We start from the raw sequence: 15,925 nt of genomic DNA, 5'->3' as shown, positions 1-15,925 counted from the left end.
TTACTGTAGCCTCTCTCTTTGAGATGGCCACTCAGCTCATCAGCTCGTTTGGTGAAAGTGTGGGCCTGTGAACAGTTTCGTTTGGTTCGTAAAAACTCCCCTTTGGGTAGCCCTTTGATTACGGGAGGAAAGTGCGCACTTCCAAAGTGTAATAAAGAATTTGTAGCTGTCTTTTTCCTGTACATGTCAGAGGAGATGGTCCCATCTTCCTCTATGTTCAGGCGTAGATCCAGATAGTTCACCCCTTCTTGGCTCATTTCGTAAGTGAGGCGGAGATTAAAATTATTGGTGTTAAGAATACTGATAAAGGTGACGAACATATCCGCATCCCCTTCCCAGATAATGAGTAGGTCGTCTATATATCTCAACCACAATAATATGTGGTTGGTATATAGTTCATGGGACTCCTGGAACACCACCTCCCGTTCCCACCACCCCAGGTACAGGTTCGCGTATGTGGGAGCACATGTACTCCCCATAGCGGTCCCCCGTACCTGGAGGTAGAAGGCCTCATTGCAAACGAAATAATTTCGTTCCAGCACGAATCGTAACAAAGAGATGATAATATCATGTAGGTCGTTTTCTCTATCCATGCTGAGAAAGTATCGTGCTGCATGGATGCCTTGTTGGTGAGGGATACTAGTGTAAAGGCTTTCCACGTCGCACGTTATGAGCCAAGCGTTGGAATCCAGAACCACATCTTGTATCTTTTTAAGAACATCCATGGTGTCTCTGACATAGGAGGGCAATGTGACTACATATTGACGTAGGTGAAAATCAACAAATTCACTCGCCTTTTCAGTCAAACCACCTATGCCAGAGACAATGGGTCTTCCAGGTGGGGTGTGCTCATTTTTATGTACCTTTGGGAGGAGGTACAAGGTGGGGATGCGTACTGTTTTGACCAGAAGAAATTGATATTGTTGTTTAGTAATAACACCATTTTTGTACGCTGTATCTAGCATTCTGGAGTATGAGCTGAGGAAGTCCTCTGTGGGGTTAAAAGTCAGTCTTTTATAACAGGTAACATCTTGGAGTTGTTTATCCAGTTCTTTAACATACAGGTCCCTAGACCAGAGTACCACGTTCCCCCCTTTATCGGAGGGTTTGACAATGGTATCCTTCCAGTTTTTAATTTCCTGTATGGCCTTCAGCTCCTCTCGGCTGAGGTTACTTTTGAAATTGTACTGGCCCTTGTCCCTCTGTAGTTGGTCCAGATCTTTACTAACAACATCCACAAATGTTTTAACTACAGGACATATAGAGAAATCCGGATAAAAAGTTGACTTTTTCTTGGGTTGGGAAATAGAAATTCTATTCTCCCCTGATGTTTCTTCCTCACTGTTAACACTCTCATTCTCATGATAGAGTACTTCTAATGCTAGTACAGCTTGTCTCTCTTCCTCAGTATACCACAAATTAAAAATTGGTCCCAGGTTGGTGGGATCATGTACCCCAGGGGAGGATGTTGTGTTTCCAAATTCTCCATCCCTATCCTTTTTGCAATAAAACTTTTTGAGTAATAGTTTGCGTGCAAACAGATGTACATCTTTTTCATACGAGAATCTGTCAAACGATTCTGATGGGGAAAAGGATAGGCCTTTTTGTAAAACTGTTAATTGTGGTTGTGTGAGAATATGGGTAGTTAGATTTATAATTTTAAGTGACTCTTTTATTTGCGGTATCTCCGCCGTTCCCTGTGATCTTCCCTCCAGTCCCTCACTTCTCGCTTTTTTCTTCTGCCCCCTCCTTGTCCTGCCATGTCTCTTCCAAGGGTTTCTCTGATGAAACCCGGACTGGCCCCTAAAAAATTCCTCTGTGAGGTACCGGGAGTAGGTCCATCCTGTCCTGATTCATTGCCTGAAGACTCAAGTTCTGAGCTACTATATTGGGCTGAGTTGGTGGATGTGGGTCTGTTCCTATTATAATTCCATTTGTAAACCTGATCATGTTGAAAGTCATGGACATCTCTCTGCATTTTCCCTTTTTTTCGGCTAATGACCTCTTTTTCTAGATTGTCAATCTCACTTTTAAATTTTAAAAAAGTCTTTTGGAATTTGTCTAGGCCTTCAAAGGGTTTTAATTTGTTGCTGAGAGTTGCTATATCGGTGGTATACTGATTCAAGACTGTCTCATCATGTTTGACCAGGATATTGATAAGTTCAAAGGAACAGTTTGTCAGGGCTTTTTCCCATTCATTTTTGAGGGCTGGAGTTGCCAACTCAAATGAAGGAAAAACCCTGGGTCTCAGACCTCTGGGTGTAACTTTCTGTTTTATGTAGCTTTCAAAGGTCATTTTGTTCCAAAATGTCTTAGTTTGTTTCATTAAGATCATTTTGAGCTGTTGGAGGTCATTCATCCAGTCCTCTTGTCGCGTGTTAAAGTGGGACAGATCTCTTTCTAACATAGTTTCTCGGTTTTGTCTGAAAGTAGCTTGTCTGAGATCCAGCTCATTGCTCAGGCTAAATTGGGGAACAGCATTCATAGGTGTCTCTGGATTAAGCATAATTGGGATATAGGTCCACGATAGACGGGGCCTCAGTTGGGAAGACGGGTTGATAGAATAAAACAAATCAAGACGTTTATAGTATTAAAATCATATGAACATAATATCCGTGCTGAATAGTGAGGAAAGTGAAGTAACTTCACCAACAAATTGGAACACACAAAGCTTGGGCTATTCGCACAGGATCCTCATCTATGAGAGGCAGAAGGGTGGACCCCCAGTATGTACAGTGACTGAAAAAATGTCAGTTGTTGTCGGAGGTGTGCTACCACTGGACATAAAGGTTTGGAACATATATGGTAAAGAGAAAGTATGTCCGTGTGTGATGCACCTACTAGAACTCACACGAATAAAAAGTAACTTTTATTAGTTATATTTAAGAAAGCGAAATATAAAAAAACACATACAACAAATACACACTGTGTTAAAAAACGGTGGCTCTCTGATCTCATAAACAGTAGAACTATACCAAAGTTCAAATACAGGAATAGGGGGCCGTGTTATCCTTATAGCGTGGTAAAGTGCCTTCTCATACGGTAGTTGGCCACAATCCCTAGATAGAAGCGCATTGATAAGTCATCCTAAACAAAGTTAGAATCCTAAAGAACTTTTTATAACTTGTTGGAAGACAAGTAGTACTTCAGGTATTAAATAATGGTGTATCAAAGTCTGCCTGAGCTGCTATTCGCCACAATAAGTATGTCGACACAGATGTCATAGGTTGAAAGGATGTCTCCTCCTGAACAAAAAGTAGGCTAGTAATAATCACAGTGTACTAGGTCTATAGACGCCTGTCACTGTTAAGCCTCATAGGGGGTGACTCTTATATACCTCAATATCGGCATGTGTCGGCACAGATGTCGTCACCTAAGATGTGTCCCTTCCCAAACAAATATATATAGGCTGGTGATTGTTCTGCGCACTAGATATACATGCGCTTGTCACCAGTAAGCCTAGTTATGGGTGGCCACCTGCGGTGTGTATTATCAGTGATGATTTACAGTAAAATAGTCACCTAAAATAGCCAGAGAGGTTTGATCTCCTAAGTTCTAGCAAGACATTAATGCTTGGTCTCTTAAATTACCCGCAACAACGGGAGTCATATGTAGAGATTGGCTGGTGAATATATCAACTGAAATGTCGACATTATGTGTCGATACTCGTGCGGCAAGTAGATAGTGAATATATATCCGGTAATTGAATGGCAGCTAGGTAGTTAGCCTATGTCCAGATATATGGTAAGCGATATTCTGCCTGAAATACTATGTGCCACAGTTTGTGGTTCTGATAAATATAAACACGGCAGGTAGTTACTTATAGGAGTGTCGACTTCCAAACAAATATTTATTATCAGGCTGGTGATACTTATATAGCGCTAAATAAGTAGGCGCCTGTCACCAGTAAGCCTAGTTTGGAGTGACCGAGATGTAAACTCTCAATAGTAATTAGACTCAGAACCCCTATTAGGAGTAACAGAATATAGACACAGTTTTACAATCTCTCAATTACCCGAAAGCGGGAATAGTATGGAGACTGGTGGTAATAATATTGTGGTAATCGCTCATGGGGATGAATCAAATTTCATCTCTGCAGAGTGAGGTTACTAGGGTAGTCAGGTAGTCTAATAATCAGGTGTTCATGGACACAGTAGGTGAAAAGTCGACACTGGGTGTCAGCAGTTTATTGGCAGACAGAAAATTTTAATGGTTTTTAACAGTGAATAAAAAACACTAGGTCCTGCATACCATTAACATAGTATAACCGGTGCAAGATCGGTTCTAATGGTATAATGACCAATATACAGATAACATATACACCATATATTGAGCTGTCACAGCAGGTAACGCAATTGACCTCAAATGACAGAGTCGCTATATAGGTTGGTTCACGTGTGAATAACAGTATATTAAAGCTGTATGGAGGAGTTATTCCAAAACCCTTAATACGGGTGATGAGAGTATTGTAATATACTGCCCCAAAGACAAGTGGTGAATGTCAGAGGGGTGGGAAACAATTCCCTGCAAAACTTCCTCCGTGAGCTAGTACCTAGCGACTCAGAGGTAACTGCCGCTGTGCAGTGACAAGCGTGAGGTTGTCCTCACACTATCTCTCAGTGCGCATCTAATAGGGCTTCCTGTAAATAAAAATACATCAATCAAAATACATCCTAGTAAATGTAAGGATCAGAGAGCGACACCGCTAGCCGGCGCACGCTTCGCAAACAGCTTTTTCAAGGCTTGCTAGCCATTAACTCGGCGCGCAGAGTATCAGATTTAGGGGCCCTCTCCTGTAAGGCCCCATTGCTCATCTTTCATGAAGATAGAGCAGTTCTCAGAACTAGACTGGACTACCTCCCAAAGGTTGTATCCCGATTTCATATAAATCAGAAAATAGTAGTGCCAGTTTATAGTACAACCACAGATTTGCAGGATAACGAGGTTTCCTTGGACGTTGTTCGAGCCCTAAAAATTTATGTGACCAGAACAGAACAGATAAGAAAGTCTGATTCTCTCTTTGTTCTCTTTGATGCCCGGAAGCTGGGTTGGCCTGCTTCAAAATGCACATTGGCTAGGTGGCTAAGGTCTACCATAAGGCAAGCGTACTTGTTGGCGGGGCGACCAGTACCGCATTCGATAAGGGCGCATTCCACCAGGTCTGTGGGGGCATCGTGGGCTCTGAGGGCAGGGGTCTCGGCGGAGAGCATCTGCAGGGCAGCCACGTGGTCTTCGGCTCACACGTTCATCAAATTCTATCGATTCGACACCTTCGCCTCGGCCGATGCGGCCTTTGGCAGGGGTGCCCTCAGTGCAGCTCGGGAGCGGTCCCACCCTTAGGGACACAGCTTTAGGACGTCCCACACCCCAGCATCCACCACTGGCCGTAAGAAAAAAGGGGATTTTTGGTTCTTACCTGTAAAATCCTTTTTTCAGAGGCCAAGGTGGATGCTGGGCGCCCGCCCTACCGCTCCAAATCTTGCAGTTACTTAGTTATAGTTCACATTTTAGTGTTCTGTTGATTGAATGTTCAAAAAGTTGAATGGTTCCCCTCTCCTATACCTGTTCCTCGGCTTGTTAAAGTTAAAAACTGGTCTCTGAGGACAGGAAGGGGTATTAGGGGGGCGGAGCCTGGGGCTGCACTAGCCACAAGAAGTTTCTACTCCTTGGTGCCCGGACCTCCAGCCCGGAATACCCACACCCCAGCATCCACCTTGGCCTCTGAAAAAAGGATTTTACAGGTAAGAACCAAAAATCCCCTTTTTACCTCTACTCGATGCATTAAGGGCAGCCTTAGAATGCCGCCACCTTCCATTCCAGGCCCTCGGCAGGACAGAAAAGTATATAAATGTTTTATGTAGTTAATTCCTCTGTAATATCCACAGGTCCTTATTGTTGTTCCATTCCGTGAATCTGCCTTGCGAGTAGTACAAATTATGATCAGCCTCATGGAGGTCACTGGTCGGAAAGTTGAAGTGAGCAACAAGAAAAGGTTTAAAGACGAGTTTGGTTCTGAGCCCGAGGACAAACCCCCCAACCTGAAAAGGCCAGAGGATTACGAAGCCGTGTTTTCCGGGAATATTGATGACCATTTCAGGATAGGTGAGGATGAAAAGTTTTAGAACTGCCGTCCGCTCACAGTTGTGCCCAGTTTCCCTCCTCTATCTACTTTAATGTGCGGTAATACCAATAGGACCCTGGTGGGGAACAAACCTGTGTTAGTGCTAATCTCTGTGCCATTCTTGCTGTCTCTGGTTAACAGGTTTGTCCATTCTACAGAAGATCATGAGACTTTACTCTCCTTTCTACTCTTCGGACATTATCATTGCTTCTCCGCTTGGTCTGCGTACCATCATTGGTAGTGAGGGCGAGAAAAAGAGGGACTTTGATTTCCTTTCCTCTATAGAAGTCCTCATCATTGATCAAGCAGATATATATTTAATGCAGAACTGGGAACATGTACTGGTAAGTCCTTACTGTAGCGGTAATATCAACATTCTGCTTTGCTCTTTAGTTCCTAAACTCCTCAGGAAGTCCGTTGACTGACCAGGAGAAAGTAAATGGGTATTTCTTAGGAATATTGGGGCATATGTATTAAGCCTGGTGAAGAGATGAAGTGAAAATCGGACCATATTTACCAAACACGGCCGCCCGCTCCCCTCACACGCAATGATCGCCCGCAGGCATGCAAATGGATGTTGTGCATAAACATAAATTCGCAGCTTGCGTGCGTAGAGGAAATCAGTCGATGGTCGCTGACCATCAAATGATTTCTACAGTGCTCACAAACCTTCAGTGTGTTAGGTCTGCGGGCGTGCTGTGCACAAAGCGGGCGGGCAGCTGACATTCGCTGACTCTAACTGCCTGCCCCCGCACCCGTGTCTATGACGAATTTCCATGGGAACGCCCATGAAACACGGAGTGTTTCCATGGGCGCGATTCGCCATCGCCGCAGTCGCACACAATCGCTCTCCTGCGCGAACATGCAGGGGAGTGAATGGACCATGATAAAGTCTGTAAAGTAGAAGGTGATAAAGCACCAGCCAATCAACTTCTGTCATTTTTCAAACACAGCTAGTGCGTTTCACCTTCTACTTTATCACCATTTCATCTCTTCACCAGGCTTAATACATCTGCACCAATATTTTGGGTTGAGTTTTTGGAGGTTCAATCTAGAACATATGCTACTTATCTTGTTTCAGCACCTGATGGCTCACCTCAACCTGCAGCCCTCGGAGTCTCACGACGTGGATTTCTCCCGTGTCCGTATGTGGAGCCTCAGCAACTGGTCCAAGTACTATCGGCAAACCCTGCTCTTCAGTGCCTTGCAGGAGCCCCAGATCAACTCTGTATTTAATAAGCATTGCTTTAATTACAGTGGACAGGTAAGTTCAATGACCTCTGATTAAATCTTGTGCACAAGATCGAGGTCCAAGGGCAGATATAACCGAATTAAAAGTGTGAAACATTCGTCATGGATCTCTCTTGCTGTTGAATTCAGTTTTAAAACTAATCTCTGGAAACAAAGATCAAGATTATTGGTACTAAATGGCAATGCGTATTACATTTATCCTGTTTAGGTGGCAGTGAGGAACATGCCAATAACCGGCTCCATCTCCCAAGTTATGGTGCAACTCCCTCATGTGTTTCAGCGATTAGAGGCTGACAGCTTGCTCTCTGTGATAGATGCCAGGTAAGACTGAGAACCGCACAGTGCAATGCATTTAATGAATTCATTAAATACATTTAATGAAAAGTTTATTTAAAATAAATAAAATATGATGGAACTTTAAGTGTACGGTCTAAGTACATTGAACATCACATGACCATATTGCTTAAAGCTAAAGGGTGTGTGTTCTGGTATAGGATGTGGTACACTGAGGGCTCATCCATTTCATGTACAGTAGATAGCATACATTTGTACAGTGTCTAACCTCCGCGGAAATCTGCCGGTCTCCTGAATAGAGCTACATAAAGTCCCTTATTCAGATCTGATCGCAGTACAAATTTGTTCTCAAAATGGGCAAAACCATGTGCACTGCAGGTGGGGCAGATGTAACATGCAGAGAGAGTTAGATTTGAGTTATTTTGTTTCTGTGCAGGGTAAATACTGGCTGCTTTATTTTTACACTGCAATTTAGATTTCAGTTTCAACACACCCCATCCAAAACTCTCTCTGCGCATGTTACATCTACCCCACCTTCAGTGCAGCATGGTTTTGTCCATCTACAAAAATTGCAGCCTTGCTAACCAGTTTGAATCCGTCCCAATATGCAGATCAGAGCTTTTGTTATGAATGTTCTTTACAAAACAGTGCACATCTTATAGATAACAGTTGTGTTTATGAAAAAATCTGGATTGTGTGAGATTTTTTTTTTAAACTATTATGTTGACTTAACTGCAGCATAGATCTAATTTGTAATGTTAAATGTAAAGTTAGTTCTCCATGAGTAAAATTGGAAAGACTGATCCAGTATATACTGTTATTACACTTCTCTTTCTGTTCTAAGCAAATAATCTGCTCTGCTTCTTTAGATTCCAGTTTTTTACAGACAAGATCCTGCCACAATACCGAGACGCCATCATGTCACACACCCTGATCTATATACCTTCCTACTTTGACTATGTGCGGCTCCGAAACTACTTTAATAAAGAGGAGCTGAACTTCACACACATCTGTGAATACACCGACAAGCCGGGAATCTCTAGAGCACGTCAGTTCTTCCTGAAAGGAGAAAGACAATTCCTCCTAGTGACAGAGAGATTTCATTTCTATAAGAGGCGAGTATGATGGGGCTGGTGAGTTAGATCTGATTTTGTGCCTAGGGTAGTGATCGGTAACCCTATACATCACAGGAGCTGCATTGGTCTTCCTCCATCCCACTAAAGGTCTGCAGATCACCTTTATTCCCAGTAACAACCAATACATTTAATATAAGAAAGGGAACTGCTCTTTAGTAACGTATGAATGCCAATTTTAAATACGTGGTACAGGCTGTGACCTACAAGTTGACAATACAATAGGAAGACTTGGGGCCAGGTGTATCAAGCTTCAAAAAGTGATAAACAGACAAGTGATAAACAACCAGCCAATCAGATCCTACCTGTTATTTTTCAAATCCAGCCTGTAACATGTTAGGCAGGAGCTGATTGGCTGTCGGTTTATCACTTTCCATTTTATCACTTTCCATTTTATCACTTTTTGAAGCTTGATACATCTGGCCCATTGTTTCACAGGAGAAGGTTATTTTTTTTTAATGCAGTAGACAAGACTGCAAAGTAAATTTGTTTTATAATTGGAGCTTTGACACACATTATATATATATATATATATATATATATATATATATATATATATATATATATATATATATATATAATCGGGGTGTGGATGGCGGCACTCACGGCGAATGAAATAATTCAAGCAACACCGAATAGGAAGCTTAACGTTTCAATTCTCAACAGGAATTTTCATCAGAAGCAATGTGACAATAGAAAACAGAGATTTAAATACCTGATCCAGGGGGGAGTGCATCGCCGTCCGTCCCGAGCGTCCACTTCCGCCGGCGTCCACGTGTGATGCTGGTCGCAATCCAGTGATGTCACAGGCGTCTGCCGGTTGCTAGGAGACCATACACGCTACTAATCTGTGTGACGCTGCAGTACCAGCTCCCGCACGTAGTCTGTATCTCCTGGCTGGATCTGTCATTCATCACGTGGTACACAAGACGGCTGTTGGTTGCTGGGCAACGGTCAGCTGTGGGGATAAATATAAATATCCCCACAGCTGACCGTTGCCCAGCAACCAACAGCCGTCTTGTGTACCACGTGATGAATGACAGATCCAGCCAGGAGATACAGACTACGTGCGGGAGCTGGTACTGCAGCGTCACGCAGGTTAGTAGCGTGTATGGTCTCCTAGCAACCGGCAGACGCCTGTGACATCACTGGATTGCGACCAGCATCACACGTGGACGCCGGCGGAAGTGGACGCTCGGGACGGACGGCGATGCACTCCCCCCTGGATCAGGTATTTAAATCTCTGTTTTCTATTGTCACATTGCTTCTGATGAAAATTCCTGTTGAGAATTGAAACGTTAAGCTTCCTATTCGGTGTTGCTTGAATTATTTCATTCGCCGTGAGTGCCGCCATCTACACCCTGCTACCTACCTGCATATCCCGGAGGGCACCTGGCTTCTTATCATTATACACAGGAGGGGAGAGTGCCGATATCAAAGCCTATATATATATATATATATATATATATATATATATATATATTCCAGAAGTGGAGCAGCACTACCTTAACAAGCAATATACTTGTTGCGGTGCCTTCCAAAAACCCCACGGGGTATACACAGCAGTCCAGACGGCGGCACTCAGCAGAAATAAAGTGAATTCAGCCAGGTATATCAATCAACGTTTCGAACTTTAATCAGTTCTTCATCAGGATATAACAAGACATAAAAAACAAACTTACATTTATACACCAGATAATGGACACCTCGTTCTCGCCTCCCATCACGGCGCCGCCGGACACACAGCCACGCCTACGTCACTGGCGCACATACAATGCGTCAGCACGTCAGCTGGCGCGTCCCGTATGGGCTGCCAGGGAAGCTGATGTTACCATAGCAACATGATGCATATACAGCCAAAGACGTAAAAATACGGCAATGGTAACTTAAGTATGTATAAGAAGAAGATGTTGTTTAAGCATCGCTATGGTTACATAGTAAGTGAAAAAAATTACAAAAAGTGAGAGAAAAATACAAAAATACATCATAGAAAAATAGAGAAAATTGAGAAAACTTTAAAAACAGCGGTAAATGGACAAAGTCGGCTGCATATGGCTTAGCAAAAGATTAACATAACAATACATCCACTTGTATCTTAATTATAATTGAGGGAGCACCAACAAAGATAAGCTAAGAGAAAACTAAATGTCCCGTCGCAAAAAAGTGACAGGAGAACAGCAAAGAGATCAATAGCTGCATCGAGGCAAGTACACATGCTATCAAAATAGAGGATGCTAATGACGTGTCATATAATAAATAGAATTAATCAATGGTTACATAAACTTCACAAAAAGCAGTGCAAACCCCTGAACTCGTTGAGGCCACGGGGAGCAATAGTATTGAGGCGTTGAATCCATTGTGCCTCGCATTTAAGTAATTGTAGCGAGCGATTGCCTCTGCGAATGGAAGCCGGAATATGATCAATGATCATATATCGGAGTGCTGGCATAGTGTGGCGCGCCTCGAGAAAGTGCCTAGCCACCGGTTGGTCGCTGGCACCTTTCTCGAGTGCTAATTTTATGGAATAACGGTGAGAAGCCATGCGTTCTCTGAGGGTTCTGTCAGTTTTTCCAACATAGTACATGGAGCAAGGGCAAGAGATCAAATACACAATATAGCGTGTTGTGCAAGTCAAACGATGCCTAATGAAATACCGTTTGCCACTGGATGGGTGACAAAATGAGTCACCTGTGATCAAAGATCTACAGGTGACACAATTCAGGCATCTAAAGCAGCCTGGACGTGTACCCAGAAACTGTTCACTGCCAGAAGATTGCAGCAAAGCGACATCCGACTTCACCACATAGTCGCGCACACTCCTGCCACGGGTGTAACACGGCATAATGGTGGTATCGGACAGTTTAAGGGAGTCGTCCATCTGTATTAAAGGCCAGAGTCTTTTAGTAACTTTGTTAATGCGAGAACTTGCTACATTGTAGTGGTTCACCCATGGAAGTCTTTTTTTGTCAGAAACATTTCTCTGTTGGTAAACCAATAGTGATTGTCTGGTTTTGGACATGGCTTTGGCTTTTGCTTCATGCAATAAAGGACGGTCATAACCCCTGGTAAGGAACTTGTTAAGCATATCATCAATAGCTTTGGCAGAAAAAGCTATTGATGATATGCTTGCTCCATGTACTATGTTGGAAAAACTGACAGAACCCTCAGAGAACGCATGGCTTCTCACCGTTATTCCATAAAATTAGCACTCGAGAAAGGTGCCAGCGACCAACCGGTGGCTAGGCACTTTCTCGAGGCGCGCCACACTATGCCAGCACTCCGATATATGATCATTGATCATATTCCGGCTTCCATTCGCAGAGGCAATCGCTCTCTACAATTACTTAACTGCGAGGCACAATGGATTCAACGCCTCAATACTATTGCTCCCCGTGGCCTCAATGAGTTCAGGGGTTTGCACTGCTTTTTGTGAAGTTTATGTAACCATTGATTAATTCTATTTATTATATGACACGTCATTAGCATCCTCTATTTTGATAGCATGTGTACTTGCCTCGATGCAGCTATTGATCTCTTTGCTGTTCTCCTGTCACTTTTTTGCGACTGGGGACATTTAGTTTTCTCTTAGCTTATCTTTGTTGGTGCTCCCTCAATTATAATTAAGATACAAGTGGATGTATTGTTATGTTAATCTTTTGCTAAGCCATATGTCCATTTACCGCTGTTTTTAAAGTTTTCTCAATTTTCTCTATTTTTCTATGATGTATTTTTGTATTTTTCTCTCACTTTTTGTAATTTTTTTCACTTACTATGTAACCATAGCGATGCTTAAACAACATCTTCTTCTTATACATACTTAAGTTACCATTGCCGTATTTTTATGTCTTTGGCTGTATATGCATCATGTTGCTATGGTAACATCAGCTTCCCTGGCAGCCCATACAGGACGCGCCTGCTGACGCATTGTATGTGCGCCAGTGACGTAGGCGTGGCTGTGTGTCCGGTGGCGCCGTGATGGGAGGCGAGAACGAGGTGTCCATTACGAGGTGTCCATTATCTGGTGTGGTGTATAAATGTAAGTTTGTTTTTTATGTCTTGTTATATCCTGATGAAGAACTGATTAAAGTTCGAAACGTTGATTGATATACCTGGCTGAATTCACTTTATTTCTGCTGAGTGCCTTGCCAGAACAACCAATTATTCCACCTGCAAGCCTAAAAAAAACTATGCCCCACTCAAAGCACCCCAATATGCTTCTTAATTTATTAAGGGGCTAATGCATTCTGAACAAAGTCCTGACATTTTTACCAAAAATAGGAATTTTACCCAAATTTTCACCTGCTAAGAGCAGCAAGAGAAATCTGCAATAAAAACCCTAAGTATTGCACGCAAGCAGATTATTAGCAAGCTTCAATACAGTGGGGGAAAAAGCAAGAACGGGTTATCACCGCTAATTGGATCCCCGCCTAAGAGAGAACATTCACTGTATTGTAGTTGTTTTTAAATGTTTATGCATTGCCTAGATTCCTGTATGTCCTAATGACTCTCTCCAGGCATATTTGCATGTTGAATTGCACATTTATTTTCAGTTGAACTGTCATTTATTCATTATAATGGTTTTAATATATTGTAGTAGTTAAACAATACATTAACGTTGGATTGTCTCCACAGATTTAACCAGGAGCATCTTTACAGCACCAGTTATATTGGGAAGTTTAGAGGTTCTCAACTTCAGTCCTCGGGTACTACCAGCAGGTCGTGTTAAATGGATTTCTTTAATCATGCAATGTTGTGATACTCTAATTCGCTGGCTCAGTAATTATCCCACCTGATTACACAGACAGAAATCCTCAAGACATGACCTGTTGGAAAAACCTGAGGGTTGAATTTGAGAACCACTGATCTAATACATTAAATAGGTTTTTTCAAATGATATTAATTCACAAACTCAGAAGTAAAATTTATTTTATTGGGACAGAATCACGAAAAAAAGTTTATATGCTCATTACCGGTCAGCGCAATGCAATATGGTTTCTTATGCAATGAAACCATGTTGTGCCGAATGCGTCACCATTAATTGCTGTGTATCTATAAAATGAGTCTGAAACCCTGAAATAGAAACTAATATGAAAACTTTTTTTTCTTTTAGGTACACCATGAAGGGTATCCGGAACCTTATATTCTATGAGCTGCCCACTTATCCTTCTTTTTATAGTGAGGTGTGTAACATGATGAAAGCGTGGAATCGGGGGGAGGAGGCCACGTGGACCTGCACAGTTCTGTACTCCAAGTATGATGCTCAGAGACTGGCTGCTGTGGTGGGTGCCGAGCGGGCTGCTCAGATGTTGCAGTCTAAGAAAAATGTGCATCTCTTCGTTACCGGGGAAAATAATTAACTGCGATAAGATGGAAAATCGTCTAATTAGAACTTTAACTATATTTTGTACAGAACGACTTTTTTTATGTGACCGATAATAATAATATGTCTTAACAACCACTGCTTCAGTCTTTTTTTTTTATTTGTGTGTGGTGTTAGTAAAAAGTTTATAACTATAATTATAAGTGCACGGTAGTGCCCTTATATTAAGGCTGAATCGAACGAACGGATTTTTCCCATAGGGAACTTTTCGGATGGGGGCATGGTGTTTGAGGGACTGCACCTCAAAAGTGACTGGGCATACTGAGCTGAAATTTGGCATGTACGCGTAGAATCGTCAACCGGTGCTGCGTGCCAAATTTAAGGGCGAAATATAAAAAAATGACCAATTGGGAGCGATCTAAACTTCCAACTGCCAGTTTTTTTCTGACACTTCAGAAATGACACTTTGTCACCCATGTTAGTCTATGAGGGTTTTTTTGGGAAGGCATAACTCGGGGTAGAGGAACAATTGAGACTTGGGTTTTTTTTTATTAGGTAGATATTGTCCCAGTGGAGTGCCTTTTGGGGTTGAGGATTTTCAGATAGGTACAGTTTTTTATAATTTAGTGAAACGTCCCCCATTATAAAGATAGGAGAGCTCAACTTGTTGCGCAGCCGCAGTCCCGCCACTAGGTGGAGTACTTAGCTAGGCTTCACTTCGGTGTACCAAGATGGCCGACGGAGAAGCTAGTGTGAAGTGCTGCGGCCAGAGCCTCCTGCAGGTCCCCTCCACAAACTTCTGCCTGGCCAGCGTTGAGGTACTGGGTGGGGGGAGAGTGAGTGGGGGGCGCTGGCAGCTTATTCATGGGGTGAGTGAGAGGGGGGTGCTGGGAGCGAGGGGGAGTGTGGCCGTCTGTCCTGCTGCTGACATCCATGCGCTGCAGCCTCAGTGTGCACGCCTCGTTATTAATACTAGACTATCTCTGTATGTATGCTCTCCCTGTCCTGTCACCCTGCAGCAGAGAGTGGCAGTGTGATTTCAGCTGCAGGGTGACAGGACAGGGAGAGCGTACATACAGAGATCTTCAGTGCAGACACTCACAGCGTATTGTTGTATTAATCTAGGCAGCAGCTGCTGCTGCCTCCAGAAGCCCCCGGTGTATGTAGCATGACAAGTCCTCTTGTGGCCACCCCACGGTGAGTGCCTGCCCCACCCCACCCCATTCTGAGTGTCTGCCGTAGTAGATCTCTGTATGTACACTCTCTCTGTCCTGTCACCCTGCAGCAGAGAGCTGCAGTGTGCTTTCAGCTGCAGGGTGACAGGACAGGGAGAGCGTACATACAGAGATCCATACATACCTCCCAACTTTTAAGTCCTTAGAAGAGGGACACAGGCCGTAAAATAGGGGGCGTGGCTACCAGAAAGGGGGCGTGACCTATATTCACGTCTGCCTGCACGACCACGCCCCCATTTTGCCGCTGTGGGGGTTGGGATGGCTATCATTGCTATTGCCATCCATGGCAATTCTGCAACGGACCATCGATAGTCCTAAACTATGCATTTTTACATATCGATGATCATCCATTGTGTTTGATTGGCATGTGGGCCAATCAAAACACGGGGGCGGAGCTTCATGGGTGTCAGGGGCGGAGCTAAGCTCAGTGTCCTGGCACTTTGAAAAAAAAAAGCAAAACATTGTTTTGCTGTTCCATTGATGGTACTCTGTCCCCCCCCCCAGTGCCCCCATGTGTACGCTGCCCCCGTGTGTACGCTGTCCCCCCAGTGCCCCCGTGTGTACGCTGTCC

General features: G+C 43.3%; 1 protein-coding gene across 1 annotated transcript in view; it reads left to right on the top strand.

The window, feature by feature from the left end:
- The window catches only part of UTP25 (UTP25 small subunit processome component), a 39,885-nt gene extending 25,627 nt beyond the window's left edge, over positions 1–14,258 (top strand). Inside the window, exons 7-12 of the mRNA XM_083175665.1 lie at positions 5,886–6,102; positions 6,263–6,465; positions 7,203–7,385; positions 7,581–7,693; positions 8,536–8,781; positions 13,910–14,258. Coding sequence (XP_083031791.1) covers positions 5,886–6,102; positions 6,263–6,465; positions 7,203–7,385; positions 7,581–7,693; positions 8,536–8,781; positions 13,910–14,156 — 1,209 coding nt within the window. The 3' untranslated portion in view covers positions 14,157–14,258. The remainder of the gene's footprint in view (positions 1–5,885; positions 6,103–6,262; positions 6,466–7,202; positions 7,386–7,580; positions 7,694–8,535; positions 8,782–13,909) is intronic.
- Positions 14,259–15,925: the final 1,667 nt, after the last annotated feature.

Source organism: Crinia signifera, chromosome 3, assembly GCF_055691185.1.
Source record: "Crinia signifera chromosome 3, ASM5569118v1, whole genome shotgun sequence".
NCBI lineage: Eukaryota > Metazoa > Chordata > Amphibia > Anura > Myobatrachidae > Crinia > Crinia signifera.
This window is presented reverse-complemented; position numbering and strand designations above follow the sequence as displayed.